At 35.7% G+C, this 23,410-nt stretch overlaps 3 protein-coding genes across 6 annotated transcripts; 2 read left to right on the top strand and 1 right to left on the bottom strand.

The window, feature by feature from the left end:
• The first annotated feature begins 79 nt into the window (after window positions 1-79).
• Window positions 80-15,741, top strand: LOC124442217 (sentrin-specific protease 6-like). Of its 3 annotated transcripts, none has more exons than XM_046992702.1 (27): window positions 80-224; window positions 663-761; window positions 1,650-1,702; window positions 2,513-2,554; window positions 2,639-2,676; window positions 2,808-3,096; window positions 3,654-4,222; window positions 4,727-4,758; window positions 5,048-5,108; window positions 5,652-5,708; window positions 6,925-6,990; window positions 8,463-8,686; window positions 9,164-9,200; window positions 9,689-9,741; window positions 9,835-9,949; window positions 10,259-10,335; window positions 10,526-10,563; window positions 10,668-10,892; window positions 11,605-11,724; window positions 11,846-11,959; window positions 12,040-12,132; window positions 12,221-12,302; window positions 12,382-12,530; window positions 13,819-13,887; window positions 14,048-14,135; window positions 14,909-14,977; window positions 15,373-15,741. In XM_046992702.1, the coding sequence occupies exons 7-27, from the start codon at window positions 3,820-3,822 to the stop codon at window positions 15,508-15,510; spliced, it is 2,310 nt and encodes a 769-aa protein (XP_046848658.1). In that variant the 5' UTR covers window positions 80-224; window positions 663-761; window positions 1,650-1,702; window positions 2,513-2,554; window positions 2,639-2,676; window positions 2,808-3,096; window positions 3,654-3,819; the 3' UTR covers window positions 15,511-15,741. The 3 variants fall into 3 exon arrangements, with proteins under 3 accessions (XP_046848658.1, XP_046848656.1, XP_046848657.1); XM_046992700.1 differs by having other exon boundaries at window positions 12,379-12,530; XM_046992701.1 differs by having other exon boundaries at window positions 2,507-2,554; window positions 12,379-12,530.
• Window positions 15,742-16,092: 351 nt separating this feature from the next.
• On the bottom strand, window positions 16,093-17,766 carry LOC124442216 (trafficking protein particle complex subunit 3-like). Its single transcript, XM_046992699.1, has 5 exons — window positions 17,610-17,766; window positions 17,440-17,537; window positions 17,228-17,327; window positions 16,965-17,147; window positions 16,093-16,441 (listed from the first exon to the last, which is right to left on the bottom strand). Exons 1-5 carry the CDS (start codon window positions 17,649-17,651, stop codon window positions 16,322-16,324), a joined length of 543 nt encoding a protein of 180 aa, XP_046848655.1. The 5' UTR covers window positions 17,652-17,766; the 3' UTR covers window positions 16,093-16,321.
• A 62-nt stretch (window positions 17,767-17,828) lies between these two features.
• On the top strand, window positions 17,829-23,382 carry LOC124442724 (transcription initiation factor TFIID subunit 12-like). Of its 2 annotated transcripts, XM_046993213.1 has the most exons (9): window positions 17,829-18,088; window positions 18,436-18,534; window positions 19,012-19,251; window positions 19,321-19,438; window positions 20,353-20,664; window positions 21,395-21,501; window positions 21,772-21,886; window positions 22,254-22,342; window positions 23,017-23,382. In XM_046993213.1, exons 1-9 carry the CDS (start codon window positions 18,017-18,019, stop codon window positions 23,050-23,052), a joined length of 1,188 nt encoding a protein of 395 aa, XP_046849169.1. In that variant the 5' UTR covers window positions 17,829-18,016; the 3' UTR covers window positions 23,053-23,382. The 2 variants fall into 2 exon arrangements, with proteins under 2 accessions (XP_046849169.1, XP_046849168.1); XM_046993212.1 differs by having other exon boundaries at window positions 19,012-19,438.
• Window positions 23,383-23,410: the final 28 nt, after the last annotated feature.

Below are 23,410 nucleotides of genomic sequence, written 5' to 3'. Positions count from 1 at the left end.
AATAACCACGCACACCCCACGCAGTTAAGCGCGCGTGGCTGTCACGCATAAACTCGAATTTCGCGCGGTTATCGAAGGCGCAACAAAAATGGCGAAAAAATATTGTTTGTTTATAGTTATCTTTAATATTTACATTTGAAACTACTTTGCTCGTTGCTATCATGAAGTGTAGATATTTTTTCGCGAGATGATATAGTGCTAAGAAGTTATGTCGCTGATTTCAGGTATGTTTACCGTTTAATATAACGTTAATAACACATTTATTGATTTGAATAGCTTCTAACAAAACGACCACAAAACCTCAGTGGAAGAACTTTTGCCTTATAATTTTGTCGCCTTCTTGATTGTTCCTCGTCATCAGCTGTTATTAATTGGCTTTCCTTATTTATTTCTGGAGTAAACAGTAAATTTTAATAACGTAATGCTACTTTTCTGTGTTGTCTTCCATAAATTTGATAAAAGGCCCTAACCTTCAATATTTGAGCATTGTTTTAATGACATGCTGTTAAGTGTAAACTAATACAGTCCAATGACCAGCGTGTGTGTGGTCATCACTGAAAGAATCTTAAGCAATCCTCCATCTATTTACATGTGGTGACCTCAACACATGCAGCTTAAACAAACACATTTTAAACTATTAAAATTAAATATTTTGTTTTTAGATCTTAATAGACATGATGAAAGTCCAAGTCGATGTGGGGTAGATACTCCTCTTCTTCATCAAGCTCAGGAAATGTTGTTGACTCACCTTCAAAGAATGAGTATGTTAAGATGAAAAGTAATCCTTTAACTTTCATCAAAGTATTTTCTTTTTGTTTGTGTTCCTGAAAAGTGACGACCGATGAGTTGATTATGTCTTGTTTAAAACTGACTGTTAGCAATATGGATGGCTTCGAGGATCATCCTTATGTATCATTGTAGTATGATACAAGCATGGCTTAGAGGAGCATCCTGGTGTATATTGTAGTACGGTATATGTCTTAGAGGATCATCCTTATGTATCATTGTAGTATGATATAAGCATGGCTTAGAGGAGCATCCTGGTGTATATTGTAGTACGGTATATGTCTTAGAGGATCATCCTTATGTATGATTGTAGTATGATATAAGCATGGCTTAGAGGAGCATCCTAGTGTATATTGTAGTACGGTATATGGCTTAGAGGATCATCATCCTTGTGTATATTATAGTACAGTATATAGCTTAGACAATCATCCTGGTGTATATTGTAGTACGATATGCGGCTTAGAGAATCATTTTTGTGCAAATTGAAGTACAATATATGGCTTAGAGGGTCTTCCTTGTGTATATTGTAGTATGCTATACAGATGACTTGCCCTGTTAACATTTTGCTGGCAGGCAGATAAATCCCAAGGAAGTTAACCATTGTTGCTAGTGTTGTCCAAAAGTCTTAAACCCAATGTTGCTGCCAGCATATCTTAAACAAAATAAGTCATCTATAGCTTAAAGAATCATCCTTGTGTATGTATATTGATGTACATTGACTATATGGCTTTGGGTATAATGTAGTAAATGTACTTATGAAAACCATTTAGTCAATAAACTTTGGCAAATGTTTTCTTTACAGTTGTTATTGTTTTGTGGTTAAATGACATCTTTACCATTGACAACATCTTTTTTGGTTCTAGTGTAATTAACCTTGTTCATGTGTCACCACCTCGAGGACTATTGACTCGAAGATGTATCTTTTATATAGTAAATTTACATTTCATTGTCATGTTTTATCCTCATTTATTTGGTATTGCATATGATTGATGAAAATTGCATGTGATTGATGGATATTCTGTGTATTTGATGGATATTGTACGTAATTGATGGATAAAATTTTTTGTTATGTGTGACTTATTGGTATTATGTGTATTTGATGGATATTGTATGTGACTAATGGATATTCTGTGTATTTGATGGATATTGTATGTGACTAATGGATATTCTGTGTATTTGATGGATATTGTATGTGACTAATGGATATTCTGTGTATTTGATGGATATTGTATGTGACTAATGGATATTCTGTGTATTTGATGGATATTGTATGTGACTGATGGATATTCTGTGTATTTGATGGATATTGTATGTGACTAATGGATATTCTGTGTATTTGATGGATATTGTATGTGACTGATGGATGTTCTGTGTATTTGATGGATATTGTATGTGACTAATGGATATTCTGTGTATTTGATGGATATTGTATGTGACTAATGGATATTCTGTGTATTTGATGGATATTGTATGTGACTAATGGATATTCTGTGTATTTGATGGATATTGTATGTGACTAATGGATATTCTGTGTATTTGATGGATATTGTATGTGACTAATGGATATTCTGTGTATTTGATGGATATTGTATGTGACTGATGGATATTCTGTATATTTGATGCTTATTTTATGTGACTAATGGATATTCTTTGTATTTGATGGATATTGCATACTATTGATCTATACGACTGTATGTTTATATTTTTCCTGACATTTGAGAAACAGCTTTAGGGAAAAACAAGCAAATTGAAATCCACGATGATACAAGTAAGTACACAGAAATATTATCAATACGCATATTAATGTTGTCAAGGGAGATAATGTTAATGAAATGTTGTGTTTTTGTTGTAGATGAACAAGTTCAAAGTAACGAAAGAAAAATGTCAGAGGTATGTAGAATTATTGTTGAACTGTTGTATGTAAATCAGTTTATTGACAAAATGTGGAAGATATTTTGACCATTTGAACTGCTTGCTTTCCACAAAAAGTTAATATCTTTCATCTCTAAAATGCTTTTTAGGATTTTAGCATAAGAGCATCAAATTTCACGATCCCTAAATTGAAGACTTGTGAAGTTGGTGGGAAATGGCTGCGTGTGCCAGCTAAACACAGAAAAATACCAACACAACTAGAAATCATGTCAACCTCACAACAAAAATCACCGAAACAAAGTACTTCTAGCTCAGTTGAATGTTCTGGAAAATATAAACGTTTTCTACATGGATCGCCAGTGAGAGGTAGACAAGAGAGAAAGAACTGTATTTTGGTAAATTCTCCATCACCAAAAGCTACTTCTACTATCTCTGAAGGTAAGTAGCTGTATGATAGATATACTTAAAGTGATATGAACAACAAATAAATGAACTACAGAGAATGAGAACAGTCGGAGCCGAAGCTAAAACATTTCGTAGTAGTTGATTAGGGGGACGTAAATATTCGTTTCTTAAAAAGTAATCAAATTGGAGTGTAAAATTCAAATAAGTTTGACCAGATTCTCCAGAACGAAGGTAAAAATGGCGTGAACTATTGTAGAAAGTTATATCTGTACTCAAGAGGTCTGTGCAGTAACGTGATTTAGCATCATACCTACAGAACACTAGGAAATATTTCTACACTCAGGAGGTCTGTACAGTAACGCGATTTAGCATCATACCTACAGAACACTAGGAAATCTTTCTACACTCAAGAGGTCTGTACAGTAACGCGATTTAGCATCATACCTACAGAACACTAGGAAATCTTTCTACACTCAGGAGGTCTGTACAGTAACGCGATTTAGCATCATACCTACAGAACACTAGGAAATCTTTCTACGTGTTAACACCAAACTTGTTTTTATAGTGAGTACTAATTTTATATATTTCAGGAAATTCGAAAATCACCGCAACTCAAAATGGAAGCACTCGTCTTCTCAAACCTATTCTACCTCTCAAAAGAGGTTCGGATGGACGTTTTGTTGTCAAGCGTCCTTCACTTAGAAGCTCAAAGTCTCGTTGTAAAATACAACTTTAGATGAGGATTCAACAACTACAATGTCTTCCTCTCCTGTGGAAGAGAAACGATGCGATTTATGTAACGATGTAATAACTGGCGGTGAATGCGAAATTTGCCCCAAATCGAGTGAGGATGCCTTTGAGCTGCATAGTGTACCCAATACCAGTGAAGAAAATATGGAATCCTCCGAAGAATCTTGTTTGATTAAAGATGAAGAAGATTTGGAAAATATTATTGATGATATGAACGATGAACAATGTAAAGATAACGCGTATCATTCAAACTTGATACAGGACGATTTGTTTTGTGCGTTCTGTGGAAAGGCAAAAAGCAGAAATGGCTGTGGGTGCTTTTCACCACAGAAAACTTTGACCATTTCAAGCAAGGGATTCTATCCCAACAGTCGACGAGCTCATCTTAACCATAGCATTATTAAATACGGTGCGTATATCTATACATCGAGCGCATGCGCACTACCGATATGTATATTGACTCATGTGCATTGAACTGAAATACATGGAACGCTACCTGAAGCAAATAATGGAAGCTAAATCTTACATCAGACACGCGAGATTTACCCCAGACACGCGTGTGTAGTGTTTCGAGACTCTCTCGCGGAGTGAAAGTTGATTGATTACACACGCGCGTCTGGGGTAAAGTCTCGCGTGTATGGGGTAAAATCACGGCTTCAAAAAATTTTAAGGGTGTTGTATTACAGGTAGCGTTCCATGTATTTTAGTTCGATGGTCACGTGTTACGTAGGTTGTTTTATACTCATGAATGTAGTCAACCCGTATATATTTGGTCTGTTACGTAAAATATTCTCTTACTGCAAAAACAACAGCATTTTAAACAAATGAATAATGGTTTTTATAAAGTTTAAGTAAAGTAGAGTAAAGTTCGCGGACTGGTAACGAATTTGTGTTGATTCTATTATATTTTCAGGTCCAAAAATCTCAGTTAAACGCAAGCAACAAGTATGTGTGCAGACGTTTTTGTTTTTGATGGTTATGTAGACTTGTGTTGTGTTGAACAAGGTCCTTTCTCGTTCATGCGAATCCCATCTTATCCAATGTTATATCTTACTTTCAGTTATCAAAAAAACTTGTGTTGTGTTCAACAAGGTCCTTGCGTGTCCATGCGAATCCCATCTTATTCCATGTTATATGTTACTTTCAGTTATCAAAAAAACTTGAGTTGTGTTGAACAAGGTCCTTGCGTGTCCATGCGAATCCCATCTTATCCCATGTTATATCTTACTTTCAGTTATCAAAAAAAGTGAAAAAAAGTGCGGAGAAAAAGAGCAAAAGAAGTGGGGATAACAATGGTTTGTGAGCGATTATTAATGATTATTTCATGCAAATATTTTTTTATTGCTGTTCCCAAAAATCTACTATTGCATCTCATCCGAGAGACTTGATTTTATTGTTTGAGATCTGTAATAGTTAACTCTTGAATTAACATTATATTTTTTAATGTTTTATTTTACTGTTATGACGACGTCTATCCTTTTTCACTTTCTCTGTCGCCAACATATTTAAGAAACAAAAGATGTTTACTGTGTTTACACAGGCTTATGCAAACCGAGGAGACCTTCGGAAGAGCTCGATAGCAGATCAATGCAAGCTCAAGAACGAAGGTCGAGGATTATACTTGCTTCGGAGTTCTCGCAAAAGCCTGTGCAAACACAGTAAACATCTTTTGTTTCTTTTACAAAATTACAACAATGCGAAACAGATAAATTTAAAACCAATGTTGCTTAAATGGATTGATTGACCTCAGGCTAATGCAAACTCAGCGATCACAAACGTTTGATGTATGACTATGTACTACAATGAACAATTTAGGATAATATGATTGATATACGTAGGTGAGGTGGACAAGCCAGTTGAAAAACCTGAGAAAGTTCCTTCACCTCAAGAACCAGGTGAGGATATATGTGTTTTAAAATAAAACTATTTATAAATCTCAAGTAGCGGTCCGCGTACGAATTTCAAAAATTCGAAATTGTGCGAAGAAATTATTGTGAATGGCTATAGTCGTCCATCTTCCACTGAAGCTTCCACTGAAGCTTCCACTGAAGCTTCCACCAGCTTCCACTGAAGCTACCACTGAAGCTTCCACTGAAGCTTCCACTGAAGCTTCCACTGAAGCTTCCACTGAAGCTTCCACTGAAGCTTCCACTGAAGCTTCCACTGAAGCTTCCACTGAAGCTTCCACCGAAGCTTCCACTGAACTACCGAAGCTTCCACCGAAGCTTCCACCGAAGCTTCCACCGAAGCTTCCACCGAAGCTTCCACCGAAGCTTCCACTGAAGCTTCCACTGAAGCTTCCACTGAAGCTTCCACTGAAGCTTCCACCGAAGCTTCCACCGAAGCTTCCACCGAAGCTTCCACCGAAGCTACCACTGAAGCTTCACCGAAGCTTCCAAGCTTCCACTGAAGCTTCCACCGAAGCTTCCACTGAAGCTTCCACCGACCAGCTTCCACCGAAGCTACCACTGAAGCTTCCACCGAAGCTTCCACCAAGCTTCCACTGAAGCTTCCACTGAAGCTTCCACCGAAGCTTCCACCGAAGCTTCCACCGAAGCTTCCACTGAAGCTTCCACTGAAGCTTCCACTGAAGCTTCCACTGAAGCTTCCACCGAAGCTTCCACCGAAGCTTCCACTGAAGCTACCACTGAAGCTTCCACCGAAGCTTCCACTGAAGCTTCCACCGAAGCTTCCACTGAAGCTTCCACTGAAGCTTCCACTGAAGCTTCCACTGAAGCTTCCACTGAAGCTTCCACTGAAGCTACCACTGCTACCACTGAAGCTTCCACTGAAGCTTCCACTGAAGCTTCCACTGAAGCTTCCACTGAAGCTTCCACTGAATCTTCCACTACTTCGTGGATCCCAAATGACAATTTTTTGATGTTTTACATTGTTATACTGTGTAACTTTAGTTTACTGTATCCAGAAGTGTGTATTCCATTTTGTCTGATGTTTTTCCATTTAAGCAAGTGCGCTAGTTTTATGAGCAATTACATTTTGTGACGTCGAGAGGCACCTCTATGACGTCACACATACGTAACATCGACGCGTCAGTCAACGTGTAGTTTCCTTTAGGGACCATTTCTATACATTTATTGTTATTTTCTGTAGACTTTGTTCAGATATCCAGTGACGAAGATGAATTGGATCCTTCAATCTTAGAGCAATCTCATGAAGGTCTTGTAATCCATATTTATCTATAACTTAAAGATGATATGACTTTAACATTGTTGATTACATTTAAGTTGATCACTGATTAACTTGGTCTCATAGTTACATTGATTATGTGACTATAATATGTGGCAAGCGTCACTTCCGGCAAATTGGCGTGTTTTGATTGGTTCAGAAACATTTTTGTAGGTCCATAATTTTCCCGTAATGGACCACGGTCCAAAACGCGTAATTTTACACTTAGATGTAAACAAACTTCATAAAGCAAACAGCAAAAACAAAAAAAAAACGAAACAAAAAACTATTTACGAATATGATTCAAAAGAAAAACACTTGGAAAACAGTTCAACTTTCCAGACGATCCAAATTGAAACGATTTATTTTTTACTGACGAAAACTAAAAAAGTGAAAGCCAACCCGTATAAAACAGCAAGGACGAGAAAGAAGGTAAGCACCGTGCTTGCTCGGTCTGTATAAAAAAATAAAATTCTTCGGTCCGATATTTCTCCCTAAAGACCTCGAGTTCGGTTAATAAGGGCTCAATGACTAAGACTGAACATTCGTCATGTCAAGTCGCGACGAGCATTTTTCGTAATTTCGTAATTTTTCAAGTGTTACGAATTCTCAATATATACTTTGTGCATAAAGACTAAGGTAAAACTTTTATGGCCTGATTATATGCAGGCGAGCTGGCCCGGATAGTGAGCCAGCCCGATGATTTAAAGGGATTGAATGGAGCCAAAACTTCAAGGTTAAAAATTACTGTTTGCGAAGCGCCACACGTCATTCCGGTTGTAATTCTCAAATTATGGCGAATTGGTTGTTTCAATTTTAAATGTTTTGAGAAATTATTAAATCAATATTGTGAAATTGCTTGAGAAGATTAATCTGATGATAAGTATTGAATCGTATCCATTTGCCAAAATCATCTAACGCTTCGCTGAATACCGGATACCCGGGCTCATATGAACAGCCCCTTAAAGGCAATCGGGTCTTTGTCAGCTGATGTGTCCTACGTTAATATTTTTGTATAGAAAAAAAAAACAGAGGAGCTTCTTAGCTTTCCAATGATTTGTTTTTTATTTCATATTTATAAATGATACTTATCAGTTCTCTTGAAATAAAAATCAAAACTCGAAATTGCAGCTATTGATGTTTCACTGTCTTTTCAGACAAATGCAGTAAAACAGTGTGTCTGTCCCTGTGTTGTATTGCAAAATCTTCACTTATTGTATTCAATTCTCAAAAGTGGAAAAATGTAATTTCGACTTACATTAATATACTTCACTTGAGAAGCACTCGATCATTTCTTATTGTTATAAAAACGAAAAAGATATCATTAGAAAGCTAAAGAGTTCTTTTTTGATATGTGAAAAAAATAAGCACAAAACTCATTCTCAGATACACGATTGTCCATAAAGTTCTGTGTGGTGTTTTGACACTCACTTTATATTGAACAGATGCTGAATATGTTTTAGATGAAGATGACATTGAGGCAGAAAGTGATGACGTATTTAAGCCATTGAAATCATCGGAAAAAGGCGAGAAAATGGCAAAGCCCGTCAAAAAGATTGCACAGAAAAGGAAAAAAATCAAAGATGATTGTCCGTTATATGAAGACACGGAGGCTTCATCCATTCATCTGATGTTAGATCGTGTTTTTCTTGGAGAGTTAGACTGCGAACCACAAGAACCCGTTGAGGTTTGTGTAATACCATGATTAGGAATTTTATTATTTGATTTTATATATGTGATATTGATGTCAGTACTGTTGTGCGATTACATGTTTGTAACATGTTTGTAAATGTAGATCGTCAGGTTACTTGAAGGACTGTTTTGTTGTTGATGACGTTTCGACAACCTTAGCGGTAGTCATCTTCAGAGTCAAAAAAAATGACTACCGCTAAGGTTGTCGAAACGTCAGTCAACAACAACAAAAACAGTCCTTCTCAGGACTATACCAACCTAGACGATCTACATTTACAAACATGTAACGATACTCCCGGGTTCAAACCATTTACCTTAGTGTTGTATGATGTAAGTCGTGGTTTAATTTATCATACTGAAGAAATTTAAAAGTCGACATGTCGTTCACTTTTTCATCCAGGCAGACTCATTTATCGTTCCTTTTACAAAAAACTGATTTTTATAACTATGTATGTTCATTATGTCGTTGTAGTTCCTAGAAGACAGGATGATTATAAAAGTCATTTATGGTAAATAACCAAATTATTTTTTAACGTCTTGTTTGTTGCTTGATACGTAATGGAAATGACGTCATATTAACAAGAGTTCGGTTTCTTTACTCAAAGTTGCATTTAGTTAAAGAACAATGCGTAATTTGCTCCAATGTAAAAATAACAATGTATGGGGCCTTTTGTGGACTTGTTTCAATGGCTCAAAATGTCTTTACGCCTCAAGATCCCGGCTAGCCGCCGTTGGGGATCTAGGATACCTCGAAATTATTACTGCAACGCAATTTGGAATATATTTACATTTCTAAGCATCGAAGAGACAAGTTCATTGCTAAAATTATATTCTTTAGAAATTTAAAACCAATAGCGTTTTTCTGAAAATACTTTAAACTTAAAAATTGAGCAGCTATAATTTATTTTGAGGTACCCTTGATCCCCCAATGGCTAGCCGAGATCATCGGTTACCAGAGATCACATAAACAACCCCTGAATTATGAAAAATATTTTAGAAAGCAAGCCGCTCTTCTTTCTATTGGACAAAAGGGAAATTGATACATTTAAGGTGTGTTTTTGAATAACGTTTTATGGTTTTGTCTTTTGAAGCACACTCAAGTTGAACATTTATTCTATTTTACATTTTCCTTTTTTCATTTAGATTCATGTAGAAAACGAACCTTATGTTATTTTACTTACCATAACACCTGGTTGCGCTGCAAAGTTTAACAGCAGATATAAAGAATATGGCAAGTATATTTGGCCTTCAGATCGTTGTAAGTATGACCTTCAGATCGTTGTAAACATGTCCTTTAGATCGTTAAAAAGCATGATCTTCAATTAGTTGTAGGTATGATCTTCAGATAGTTGTAGGTATGATCTTCAGATAGTTGTAGGTATGACCTTCAGATAGTTGTAGGTATGACCTTCAAATAATTTTAAGTGGACTTTTAGATAGTATAGCTTTTGAAAATCATTTGATAGCAGACTGAATCCTCCGGCTAAACATCCCGAAAGAAAACATTTTACTTTTGTATTCATTTTACAAATTCATCATTTAACACATTCATTATCTTTTGATAAAGGCTACAGACAGAAGTATATCGTGCTCCATCTGAAAAATGCAATCGATGGCCCTCCATTGGAAGCTCTTGTTCAATTGGTTAGTTTTTTGTATTCGTTATATATGTGCTTTAGTACATGATGATGGTTAAAGGTAACGTTGGGGATAGACTGTTTTCAAGGTACTGTCTTGAAAACGGTTTCTTTACTTTGCTTAGATAGGAGAGTTGAGGTTAGCGCTAGACTGTTGTCATTGTATATTGAAATCTGTTTTGTTATTTTTCTTCTAGGTTAATCTTAATTTGTTAAAAAAGGTTGAAACAATTAGGTCAGTTTTTATGCGTGTTTCTCATATTGCTCTCGTCAAAAATTTTACCAAGACCCTGTCATGTCAGCAACCTTAAGCTGTTATTTTATGTCTCTTATCCGTAGCCAAGAAGCAGCAGAGGCTGAAATGAAACGGATTCGTGAATCGTTTGATGAACAGACAACTAAACCTGCGTCCAAATCTGAGCAGTTAAATACTTGTGTGTCTACATCGAGCTCACAAAAAACGAAAGTTGTACGAACATCACCAGTGTTTAAAACTTACAGTACTCGCTCTAAGAAGGCAGAAGCTGAACCCAGTCAAACTTTACCTTCGCAAACACCAAAGACGTGAGTTGTTTATTACAAGATAAAAATGAAACAAAGTTATTTCTTCTAAACTCTACTATGCATGAATTAACGAAGATTGTTTACAGTATAATTTTTCTCGTAATTTAAGATAGGTGGGACCTTGGAATGACATTGAAATGTTTATTGACTTAATTCCTGAAGTCCTTTTTTGAAAACTTGTTTTTTTACAGGCTTTTTGTAACAATGCATGCAAATATAGGATTGACTTCTGATTTGAATGAAAAACAGGTCTTTATCGGACAAAAAGTCTGTTCATATTGTTTATATACTTAGGATCTAGGTGTATCAACGGTGGTAATCTGCTTTATAATGTACATGTGTTAGGGATGTGATTATGAACATGTTCATGTTTTTATAGGATCTAAGTGTACCAACGGTGGTAATCTGCTTTATAATGTACATGTGTGAGGGAGGGATTATGAACATGTTCATGTTTTTATAGGATCTAAGTGTACCAACGGTGGTAATCTGCTTTATAATGTACATGTGTGAGGGATTATGAACATGTTCATGTTTTTATAGGATCTAAGTGTACCAACGGTGGTAATCTGCTTTATAATGTCATGTGTGAGGGATGTGATTATGAACATGTTCATGTTTTTATAGGATCTAAGTGTACCAACGGTGGTAATCTGCTTTATAATGTACATGTGTGAGGGATATGATTATGAAAATGTTCATGTTTTTATAGGATTTTGGTTTATCAAAGCTCAAGTAAAACGAGCGGTTCATTTACCATAACGAGCAATGATAAACTATGCCTCGAACCTGATGTCTTTTTAAATGATGTCATTATCGACTTCTATCTGAAGTAAGTTTTCTAGTATTTTGAAGGAACGCATTCTTTTCAGTTGAAGCTGCTCGCCTCAAAATGAATCATACGTGCTCAATTTTTTATACGAAATTCATTTAAGATTCTTTCTTGTTTACAGCTATCTTATCAACGAAAAACTTTCCCAGCAAGACCGCGAAAGGGTTCATTTATTCAGCACATTTTTTTATTTAAGACTCACGCAGAAATTTACTGACAACTCAGCTGAAGTGGGGTAGGACGTGTGAAAATATTTACCTGAAAATCGGTTGTCTTTATCGGTTTTCTAACAACGTTTTTTGTTTGTTTTTTCAGCTCTCCATCAAACATGCATCGTTTAGTGAAATCTTGGACAAAGAATGTTGATATCTTTTCAAAAGATTTCATTGCAATTCCAATGAACGAAAGGTTAGCACCATCCACTAAATGAGATGGCTTTTACGAGTTGCCTTGCTGTAACATGTCCAATGAAAGAAGTAATTTATAAAATTTTCAGTTCACACTGGTTTCTCACTATAATATGCTTCCCAAGAATGGTTGTGCAAAAAATTGAAGACAATCTTGAAGAAACAGTTGTGGTACGTTTAGATAGACGCTTTACTTTAAACAGAGCGCATTTAAACTAATTTTGACGAATTTGTTTCATTTGGTTAGCAGGAAGAACCAACGGAGGAAAGATGTCAAGGAAGTGAGGAGACGAAAGACAGTGATTTAGACGATTTTGAATTAAAATGCACTCCCCCCAAGACTAAGTCAAAATGTGGAAGAAAACGAAAATCCAAAGAAGTATTGCCTAGGAAAGAGTGGTAAGAAAGAATTATTTTAATAAAAAATGTACTGCTTTTTACAGCAATATACTACAATGTGAATGTTTTATGCAGTGCGGTGTTTTGAAATTAAATGAGATATGATCTTCGCACTTAGCTGGACAATTTAAGCACTCAGGACCTGAAATCAGGTGACTCAACGGGATTCGAACCCATGACCTCTGCGGTGCCGGTGCAGTGCTCTGACCACGGAGCTATGAAGTCACACAGCGGTGAGCAGGTCAATATTGTTGGGCTGATGTTTTCTCGTGAAATGGGTTCGAATCCCGTTGAGTCACCTGATTTTTTCAGGTCCTGAGACGATTGCTTAAATTGTCCAGCTAAGTGCGAAGATCATATCTCATTTAATTTCAAAACACCGCACTGCATAAAACATTCACATGACATTCATTTCACGAGAAAACATCAGCCCAAAAATATTGACCTGCTCACCGCTGTGTGACTTCATAGCTCAGTGGTCAGAGCACTGCACCGGCACCGCAGAGGTCATGGGTTCGAATCCCGTTGAGTCACCTGATTTTTTCAGGTCCTGAGACGATTGCTTAAATTGTCCAGCTAAGTGCGAAGATCATATCTCATTTAATATACTACAATGTACAACAATGTAGAGTGATGTATTACGATGTACTGCGATATACAACAACGTAGAGTGATGTAATACAATGTACTGCAATGTCCAACAATGTAGAGCGATGTATTACAATGTGCTACAATGTACAACAATGTAGAGTGATGTATTACAATGTGCTACAATGTCCAACAATGTAGAGTGATGTATTACAATGTGCTACAATGCACAACAATGTAGAGTGATGTATTACAATGTGCTACAATGTACAACAATGTAGAGTGATGTACTACAATGTACTGCAATGTACAACAATGTAGAGTGATGTATTACAATGTACTTGAGCTTAGTTTTCATAAAACGAATTTTTTTCATTTGAATTTTGTTGTAGAACATTTTATTCTGAAAGCTCACTCTCACCCATAAAAGTTGCGCTTCAAAATCACTTCATAATCATTCGAAGATGGTATTTTTACTCTATTGATTACTTACGTTGAAATATTTTAGTGAAAATCTTGCCATTGACAGATAAATGAGTTTGCTATTTATTAGAGAAAGCGCGATTTTTATGTCGTACTCAGTGAGCGTGAGTATTAGTTTTTAGAATACGTACGTGTTTTAGATGAAATTTTTCTTGCCTTATCTTACCTTCATACATCATATCACACAAACAATGCTGTATTTTCTTCCTTCTTGTAGGCCTTGTATTTTAATCTTTGATTCACTTGGATCGCATCGACGTGCAAAAGCTATAAGTAATTTAAGAAAGTAAGTTGATGTGTTGTTTCAGCAATACTAACAATATTTAGTCAGTCAACAACAACAAAAACAGTCCTTCTCAGGAATGTACCAACCTGGATGATCTACATTTACAAACATGTAAATATTTACTCTTGCTGACTTTACGTTTATATTGTTTGTCATTTAGTTATTTGAATTGCGAATGGAGAGAAAGGAAAGACAGCAGTGCTGGTGACATTTTTAACACTCAATCAATGAAGGGATCATACCCAAAGGTTGGTGAAATTTAGATAAATTTTCTGCATTTGGTACTAACAAGATCATGTTCAACCATAGTCTATACTAAGTAATTCAGCTTCCATTGTTTTATAGTCGTACGAAAGCTTTACAAATTATGTGGTGCTTATATGTAGCGTTGCCAGCCTGCTAATTTACTTTTGCTATGCAGGTTTTTTCATGTGTACTGGCAGTAGATTTCTAAAGAAATGAATGAGGTTATGCAATAACCAAGGTTAATAGCCAAGGAACAGCGCGCAGGTCTGGGCACGAGACCCCCAGCGGTTAGCACGCAGTATCAGATTATGGGATGCAGTGAGGTGCATGTCATTAGCGAAGTACTTTTGCAGAGTTGACAGCAGTAATTTTTTTTTGTTGATTTTCCACCACTTTGTTGGTGTGATCGGGTGCAGACGTGTGGTGGTGAGGTTCATAAAGGAGCAGCAGGTTGAAGAATGAACCTCAACTCCAAGGCACTCAGTCTGGCTTAACCGCGTCTGCACCTAACCATCCACTCACGTGAGTATGACATCATAATGTGACGTCGGGTATTAAATAAGGAAAATGATCGCAAATTTGTACAGCAATACTAAAATTTGCAGGCTGGCTACCCTTTTGGTACGAGACATTTATTAAACAATATTTGCGTGTTATCTCCCATGTGTTGATTTTATGCTGTCTTCATTGTTATCCGCATGAGTTATCTTGTTCTTCCAGTACCCCAACAGTTTATTTATCTCATGTTATCCCTATGATTCATCTTGTTCTTCAGGTACCCCTACAGTTCAATTTCTCAGACTGTGGTCTTTATGTTTTACAATATTTTGAAAGCTTCTTTGCGGTTAGTATGTCATTTTTGCTTGGGATTAAAATACATAGCAAGAAATATTTCATGCTAGTGAGGTGATATTTTAAAGCTGCCAGAAGACCCATTGTGGACTATAAAGATATTTCAAGTTCTTTTTCATATTTCTAGTTTCTTTCATATCTTAATATCATAGATAATAACATCACGTTGTTTTAATGTACTTAGGTATAGTAACAAGATAATCATTACAAAATCAACAGTGGACTATGATTATAATTCAAAACACAGTTCTTATTTCTTATCTTAATACCACAGATAATAACATCACATTGTTGTGATGCACTCAAGTCATTACTTCTATAGGCATAGGTGTGTTATAGATGAATACCTAAATTCTGTTGATTCATCGTTGATTTATTTCAAAACAGAATCCAGTGAAAGACTACAGGCCTCCAATCAATTTACAATCATGGTTTACACAGGAGACAATGGAAAATAAACGTACTGATATTCTAAATGTTATTCAAAAGTTGGCAGATGAAACAAAACAGCTAAAGAGCTTATAAGATAGATGATTTAGTTATTTAATGTAGATTCTATCTATCGGTAAAACAAATGGCAAATTTAATCTGGTGTTATAGCCAGCAGATATGTACTTATGTATACTAACTACATAAATAGAAGATTTTATGCATAATTGTTAGACATTAACTTATTTAATGACAATGGGAAAGTCAGTGTTTATTATGTTGTATATTTGTTCCTATATTTTCAAATAAAATTTTACAGATACGATAGAGATCATTTTCATGATGAGCTTTATATTTATAAAGTGAGCAGTCGAAAATATACTTAGGTTAGTTTATTAGGTTACAATGTATACATATAGTATAAAGCAAATTCCGAAGAAGCAAGACATCTTGAGATTGCAAAATATGCATCAAAACAAGACGAGAAGTGAACTGTAAATTTTCGACTTTATTTCAAGTTTAAAATTTACAGTTCACTTTTCGTCTTGTTTTGATGCATATTTTGCAATCTCAAGATGTCTTGCTTCTTTGGATTTTGCTTTATACTTAATTCCTTTAAATTGTCGGCTGATCATGGTTTATGTATACATATGTTTATAACATATTTGATTGTCCTGATTTGTATGTAAGAATAATTATTAAAAGTTGGTTGAATGGTCAGTTGTCATTTCAAGTTGATTATCAAGATTGTAGTCAAGTAGTGATCGCCTCAAAGCTATTATGCATGTGACATCCCTTAAGGTTGATCTAAAATATGTAGTTTTGTTCATAGTTGTGCTTTTTCACACTTATGAGAATTCAAAGTAGCCTCTGAAGCAAACTTTAAATGCTGTTCATTTGTTCCAAGCTATTCTTCGCCAGCCGGAATGGCATCCTCAAGTTTTTTAATGAATTTAACACGTATTTCTGATGTGTCATCTCCATGTAAAACATCCTGAACAAAATGCACTTCCACATCCATTTGAACCTGAGGCAAATAAAATATCAAAACAATGATATCCAGGGAGAAGTGGCACCTCTAACTTTTTCTCAAATCGACAATGTTGTATTGTCAATAAATATGTACAAATTTCATTCGAAAAAGGTCAAAGATGTTACCCTCCCTCAGTCATCGACATTACCCTTCCCATAGTCATGGATTTTACCCCCCTCCCCCCAGTAAGAGATCTTAACCCCTATTGCAGTCATCAATGTTACCCCTTCAATCATGGATGTTACCTCCTTCAGTCATAGATGTACCCCTCAGTCATTGATGCTACCCCCTCCTTCAGTCATAGATGTAACCCCTCCCCTTTAGTCATAGATGTACCCCCTTCAGTCATAGATGTACCCCTTCAGTCATAGATGTACCCCTTTAGTCATAGATGTACCCCCTTCCCAGTCACAGATGCTACTTCCTCTCTTAGTCAAAAAGGTGAAGCAATGTCATAGTTGATATTGCTTAAAATCTAAGCACAAAAAAAATACTAAAAAATGATCATTCACTGTACCATTTCTAAAGCACCTTTCAATACTCCGCAAAGAATGTTTGAATAACACAATTTATCGTGCCCAGATGGTAATTCCACAAACTCTGTAAGCGGATTATTATCGAGCATCAGAGAAAACTCATCACCGCCTGGACTCCATTTTGAAACAATAGGAGTGACACCAAGGAACATTTTGAAACCAAGCTAAAGGATAACAGAGGGTAATATGTGTTTAATCTCTATGTTGCATTCTGCTTAAATCCACTTACATTAAAATTACTTACTTTGGCAATTACATCAGCAGTTTCACGCAAGTCATGACATCTTTGTACATTTCCTTTTGCAATAAGATCTTCTATTAACCGGACACCAATGTTGTAGCCCCTAATCAAGTTGAATTTATATTCTGACTTAACATTTCTTTCACCACTATCTTTATAAAATAGTGGGAAATGTGAAATTTACTACTTCAAGATTTAGTAAATATACAGCTCACATGTCATATAGTTTCTTGTTGACTGCATCATCATTTTCAAAATCTTTAACAAGCTGCGAAACCAATGCTCCATAAGTTAGAGTAAATAACTCGGAACTCTACAAAATAAATTACAACTTCGTAAACTAAAGGGCAAGCATTGATGAAATACGCGAAAATCCACGACTTACAACTTTCTTGCCATCAGCACGAGCTGAATTTTGTCTGGACATATCTTATCGGTAAAATCGACGTATTTTTCAAAAAAGATTTGATAAAATTCCCAAGTTTACTTCAGATATCAGATTTATGAATATACGAATTACAATTACATAAGGAGATCAGTGTGTAATCCGCTAAGGAGATTGGAAACGAGTTTGCGAGAAGCTCCATTTGATTTGAAAACAAAACAGCTTCGGTTCAATGTCCGCTGCATTTCTTCATCTTGCAAAATTTCTTATGTTTCCGCACAGCCTGCTGAATACGAGATACTTATCATCAAAGAGTTGTCATAATTGATGTATTTTTATGGATGAAATCACTAATTTATTGACAAGAAAGACAATAAAACTACTCTTTGCCATTCTCTTCTAAGAAAATGTCCTCAAGCAATCCACATCCGTCGGCAGGAATCGCCAAAGCTCTTCATGATTTGCAAGGAGAGATTCAGGTAGAAATATATGTTACTTCAATGCTTAAGAAGTGGATATGAATGGTTTTTTAATAACAGAAAATATTTCTTAACTCATTTGGCAACAAAAGTAAAATAAACTTTTCAAGAAAATGAATAACAAACTAATAATTTTGCTATAAAATTTTTTACTTATACACAGTTAACATGTCCATAAACAATCTCTAACTGGCGTGTTTTTTTGTTATGTCTATTACTAATTACGTATATTAATTGCATATAGTATTTCTTCATGATTTCACAATACTGTCAATGACAATATGAAACTGCTCACCATTATACTAAGACCTTGATGCATTGAAATATTTTTTTTTCTACATTTTTAGTCATTTGGTTCCGGGCCTTACACTGCAGAACAACAGCAAAAGATGAACCAATATAATTTACTTTTTCAAAAAGCTACTGCAACACCAGAATCTGCTCAGGTAATGTGTATACATTAATCCAGTGTGGGATTTAGTTGAGAAAAAACGATGTGCAATTTTTTTGACAAAAGTGTTTCTTTAGAGGCATAATCAAATCGATATTACGTTATGTATTATATAGCGCTAATTGCTAAATTAATATTTTTAAATGTGAACATATTAATGATTTACAACAGTGTTTTTTGTTAAAACTGCTGATTTTTACACATCATTTGAAAAAGTGATGTGCAATTGTTTTCATTTTAGCTAAAACGATGTGTAAATTGCACATTGCACACCCTTAATTCGCACACTGCATTAATCTCACACATGCTGCAACCAAAATGAAAATTGTTAGAAAATTTTACTTAAGTAAAATAGATTCTACAAGTTTTGATGCTTTTGTAAAACTAGGATAATAGTCTTGAATATTATAGTCAAGTAATTTGATTTTAATTTTGTAACAGTTGATTTGAACATTTTCACTTTTGATTTCAGTACATTAAAAGACCCCCGGGTTCCAGTCCACCACTCGTCATCATGTCATCACCATCAACCACGCAAGTACAAGTACAGACTTCCTCGGCAAACCAACCTGTTGTCATGACAACATCAAATCTCCGAGGTGTGACATCCGTCATTCCACAAGGTGCAGTTCTCATGCAACAGGCTATTGCAACATCAATAGCCAATCAAATGACAGGAAGCAATCAATCTTCGCAATCTTCACCATCAAAGGTAACAATAATTGGTAACAAAGGATCTTCATCATTATCCCAGTTGTCATTGTTAGCTCAACATCCACAGGGCCAACCAACTACCGGTACCACACAGATACAAATCAAACCGAACAATGTTGGAACAACCATGTCAAATCCAAACCCGACCATTCAACGTCAAGTTTTACCTGTTCAAGCAATACCAGGTAAGCTGTGATATGAATTTGATTATTTAAAGAGAAAATTTTATCAGTGGAATCACTCCCCTGGAAATCAGCTTCTACAATTGACAGGGTCAGCATAATTACATTCATTCATTAATTTTATTCATCATGAAATTAATGTTTTCAATATTTAAGCTACTGGTAATGACTAGTTATTGAATGAGTTCACTGATTTTCCAGTGTAATCATTGATGAAGATGCGTACATTTTATATCAAAATTTCTAGTCTTGTTTTGAAGCCAGACAGTCAACCTAAATGTGTATTGTTTGTAAGGCATAATCACTGAAATCAAACCAACCTCTCTAAATTTGCATAATAAAGGAAGTCATATGTCATTCTGTTATTTATTACATAACCATAATCTTCTCAATCATAGCTGGCCATACCCCAATACAAATGGTTGCCTCTATCTCTGGTCATCAATCACTAACATAACCATAATCTTCTCAATCATAGCTGGCCATACCCTGGTACAAATGGTTGCCTCTATTTCTGGTCATCAAACACTTACATAACCTTAATCTTCTCAATCATAGCTGGTCACACCCCAGTACAAATGGTGGCCCAGTACAAATGGTGGCATTTTTACTGACAAAGGGTGGCCTCTATCTCTGGTCATCAAACACTTACATAACCTTAATCTTCTCAATCATAGCTGGTCACACCCCAGTACAAATGGTTGCCTCTATCTCTGACCATTAAACATTAACACAACCATAATCTTCTCAATCATAGCTGGTCACACCCCAGTACAAATGGTTGCCTCTATCTCTGGTCATTAAACATTAACATAATCATAATCTTCTCAATCATAGCTGGTCATACCCCAGTACAAATGGTTGCCTCTGTCTCTAGTCATCAAATATTAACATTGCCATAATCTTCTCAATCATAGCTGGTCACACCCCAGTACAAATGGTTGCCTCTATCTCTGGTCATCAAACACAAGGCGGTCATGTACTAACTGCAGTTAATCTACCACAAGGCCATACTCTAGGCCAGAGAACCATCGCTCCACAGGGAATTGCTATACAACAACAAGGTACACCTTTGGTCATCCAGGTTACGGCTGCACACACAGGTCAGGGAAAACCTACGTTCGTACAAGCCTCTGGGAAAATGGTTGGAAGTGTTGTACAGCAAAGTGGAAGTAACGATAGTCTTAAGACTCCAATAACCGCCACTCCAAAGGTGACACAAAATCATGGTAAGTTTTACAGTTTCGTTAAGTGCGGGGGGTGGGGGGTGGGCGATGCAATATTTATCGATGCATGTTGTAATCTGTAGGATTGGTTTTAAAGAAACATTTTTACTCGTCTTATTATGTGTGCATTTAAGATCTGCGTGAGTTTAAATGAAACATGAAAAAACTGTTGAACTGATTAAGTGACTTGAATCGCAACATCAAGATCAAAACGATCAATTTCAGGCTTTACTGTATCGCTTATGCACAAGAGCATCTTCTAACTGCAAAAACTGTTGAACTGATTAAGTGACTTGAATCGCAACATCAAGATCAAAACGATCAATTTCAGGCTTTACTGTATCGCTTATGCACAAGAGCATCTTCTAACTGCAAAAACTGTTGAACTGATTAAGTGACTTGAATCGCAACATCAAGATCAAAACGATCAATTTCAGGCTTTACTGTATCGCTTATGCACAAGAGCATCTTCTAACTGCAAAAACTGTTGAACTGATTAAGTGACTTGAATCGCAACATCAAGATCAAAACGATCAATTTCAGGCTTTACTGTATCGCTTATGCACAAGAGCATCTTCTAACTGCAAAAACTGTTGAACTGATTAAGTGACTTGAATCGCTACATGAAGATCAAAACGATCAATTTCAGGCTTTACTGTATCGTTTATGCACAAGAGCATCTTCTAACTGTATTCTTTCATCTCTCGCCATTATTTTCGTCTTCATCCTGTAGACTCATTGAACGCTGCTGAACCTCAGAGTGTATTATCAAGAAAAAGACTTCAGGATCTTTTACAAGAAATAGATCCAAGAGCGACTCTTGACGAAGATGTCGAAGATGTAAGTTAGCAATACTGTAGTACGTACGTTACAATCGATGATTACGTTTAAGCTAAGACTGGATTTTCGTCATTGAGTCATTTAAGTCAAGAAAACTTGAGATTTCTTCCGTAAGTTTTGCCATTAATCTAGTTATTCAGAGCTGTATATGACCCATTGAACATCACTGTTGACGGTTCTTTAAAATGAGCTTAACTACATGTGCCTTTAACAAAAAATCACTCTAAGAAATTGCAAACTTTTATTTTGATGTCATGTCTATTTACGTAGGTCTTGCTTCAAATTGCTGATGATTTTATCGAAAGTGTTGTCAGTGCCTCGTGTCAGATAGCCAAACATCGTCAATCGAATACATTAGAGGCGCGAGATATTCAGATGCACTTGGGTATGTTTTAGTTTTTTTGTAAGAATCGTCTTATATTTTTAGGGCAAGATGCTCCATATCTTTGCAATATTGTTATTTGTAGAGTGATTAGTATGAAAACCTTAAATACGACCACATTGTCACTTTTTCGCGCTCAACATTCCAACATCTTCTACACTAATGTGAAAATTTTGGTTTTTCCCTGTATACGTACATATGCTTTGGGATTTCGATCCTCTGCCTATGAAGCATTTTATTATGTATATTTTATATGATCTAGCTATATCATTTGCTTCCTTTTCTTCAGACGTGCTTTTTGAAACTTTACACTATCGTTGAACACTCAATTTTGTTTTCATGATTATTTTTCCTTCAATTTCCATCACAGAACGGAACTGGAACATGTGGATACCAGGTTACGGAACGGAAGATTTCAAGCAGTCGAAAAAACTAGGTTCAACGGAAGCACATAAACAGGTAGGAAAAAGTTGCTCATGCTCACAGTTCGTAGCCAGTCTCGCAAAGTTTGTTCGTCCCACGTTTGTAAAGATTAAAACACTGATATTTAAGTATAATGCTTCGTATACAAAATTTCCATACGTAGTACGAATAAAATATCACGGTTGTCTTCACTACTGAAAGGACTGCGTATTTTTACTATAACAGCAAATTAATTTCAACACTTAAATTTTTATGTTGATTGCTGAGTACAACGCGTTTTTAGAGACACTTTATATGATTCGCTAAAACATAATTCGTAAAAATAACAACATTTCTGCGCATGTGATTATTAAGCCTGCTTTCCACTAGCCACGTATCGTAACGTTTCATAGCAAAACGTAACATGGCGCATGCCTGATTGTGCCTATTGACCATCAAATTCACAAGCACGCATGCGCCATGTTACGTTTTGCTACGATACTTTACGATATTTGGCTAGTGGAAAACAGGCTTTAAAGACAATCTCGTATCATTAATCGATGATACTCTGTGGCTTCATTGTAAAGGTAGTTTTATTCAACTTTCATTTTCTGAATACCTACACAGCAAACCGACTTAGAAAATTCTTGAAGGAATCTCATTAGAATTATTAAGCAACAGGGTCTTTTTTCTTGTTTATTAACGTAAGTGTTCTTGTTGTTGTTATACAGAGAATGGCTTTGATTCGGAAATCGATGAAGAAGTAAAGGAATGGTATATTCCATAAAGCACAAGAGTAAATATGAAAGGCTGCATGAACGAGGTCGTTCTAGTTACATGCATATGTTGGAACATGTGTACATAATTGTCAGAAAACTCAAAATATCGTAACTCAATTTAGTGAGTAATACACAACGGTAAATGTGCGAGATGTATCAGTGTACTGGACACATAAAAAGGATTATGAGTGTTTAAGACACACAAAGAAACTTTATTGAATTTTTCTAGTGTAAATATGAATTTTATACAACGTTTGTATGAAGAATAGTGTTGTAGTTTGGGTGTTAACAGTTAATGCAATATATGAATTGAATGGATTTTGGTTGAGCTGTTGTTATATGAAAG

This window comes from Xenia sp. Carnegie-2017, unplaced genomic scaffold (assembly GCF_021976095.1).
Source record: "Xenia sp. Carnegie-2017 unplaced genomic scaffold, XeniaSp_v1 HiC_scaffold_20, whole genome shotgun sequence".
NCBI classification, from domain to species: Eukaryota; Metazoa; Cnidaria; class Anthozoa; order Malacalcyonacea; family Xeniidae; genus Xenia; species Xenia sp. Carnegie-2017.
This window is presented reverse-complemented; position numbering and strand designations above follow the sequence as displayed.

Excerpts from the sequence above, each read along its gene's own strand:
- LOC124442217 (XM_046992700.1), top strand. The coding sequence starts at position 3,820 with ATGTCTTCCTCTCCTGTGGAAGAGAAACGATGCGATTTATGTAACGAT. Across the intron at positions 5,709-6,924 it reads TCCTTCACCTCAAGAACCAG|ACTTTGTTCAGATATCCAGT; the intron begins GTGAGGATATAT and ends TATTTTCTGTAG. Across the intron at positions 10,893-11,604 it reads CCTTCGCAAACACCAAAGAC|GATTTTGGTTTATCAAAGCT; the intron begins GTGAGTTGTTTA and ends ATGTTTTTATAG.
- LOC124442216 (XM_046992699.1), bottom strand. The coding sequence starts at position 17,651 with ATGTCCAGACAAAATTCAGCTCGTGCTGATGGCAAGAAAGTT. Across the intron at positions 17,538-17,609 it reads GTGCTGATGGCAAGAAAGTT|AGTTCCGAGTTATTTACTCT; the intron begins GTAAGTCGTGGA and ends TTTATTTTGTAG. Across the intron at positions 17,328-17,439 it reads AACAAGAAACTATATGACAT|GGGCTACAACATTGGTGTCC; the intron begins GTGAGCTGTATA and ends CAACTTGATTAG.
- LOC124442724 (XM_046993212.1), top strand. The coding sequence starts at position 18,017 with ATGTCCTCAAGCAATCCACATCCGTCGGCAGGAATCGCCAAAGCTCTT. Across the intron at positions 19,439-20,352 it reads ACCTGTTCAAGCAATACCAG|CTGGTCACACCCCAGTACAA; the intron begins GTAAGCTGTGAT and ends TCTCAATCATAG. Across the intron at positions 21,502-21,771 it reads TTGACGAAGATGTCGAAGAT|GTCTTGCTTCAAATTGCTGA; the intron begins GTAAGTTAGCAA and ends CTATTTACGTAG.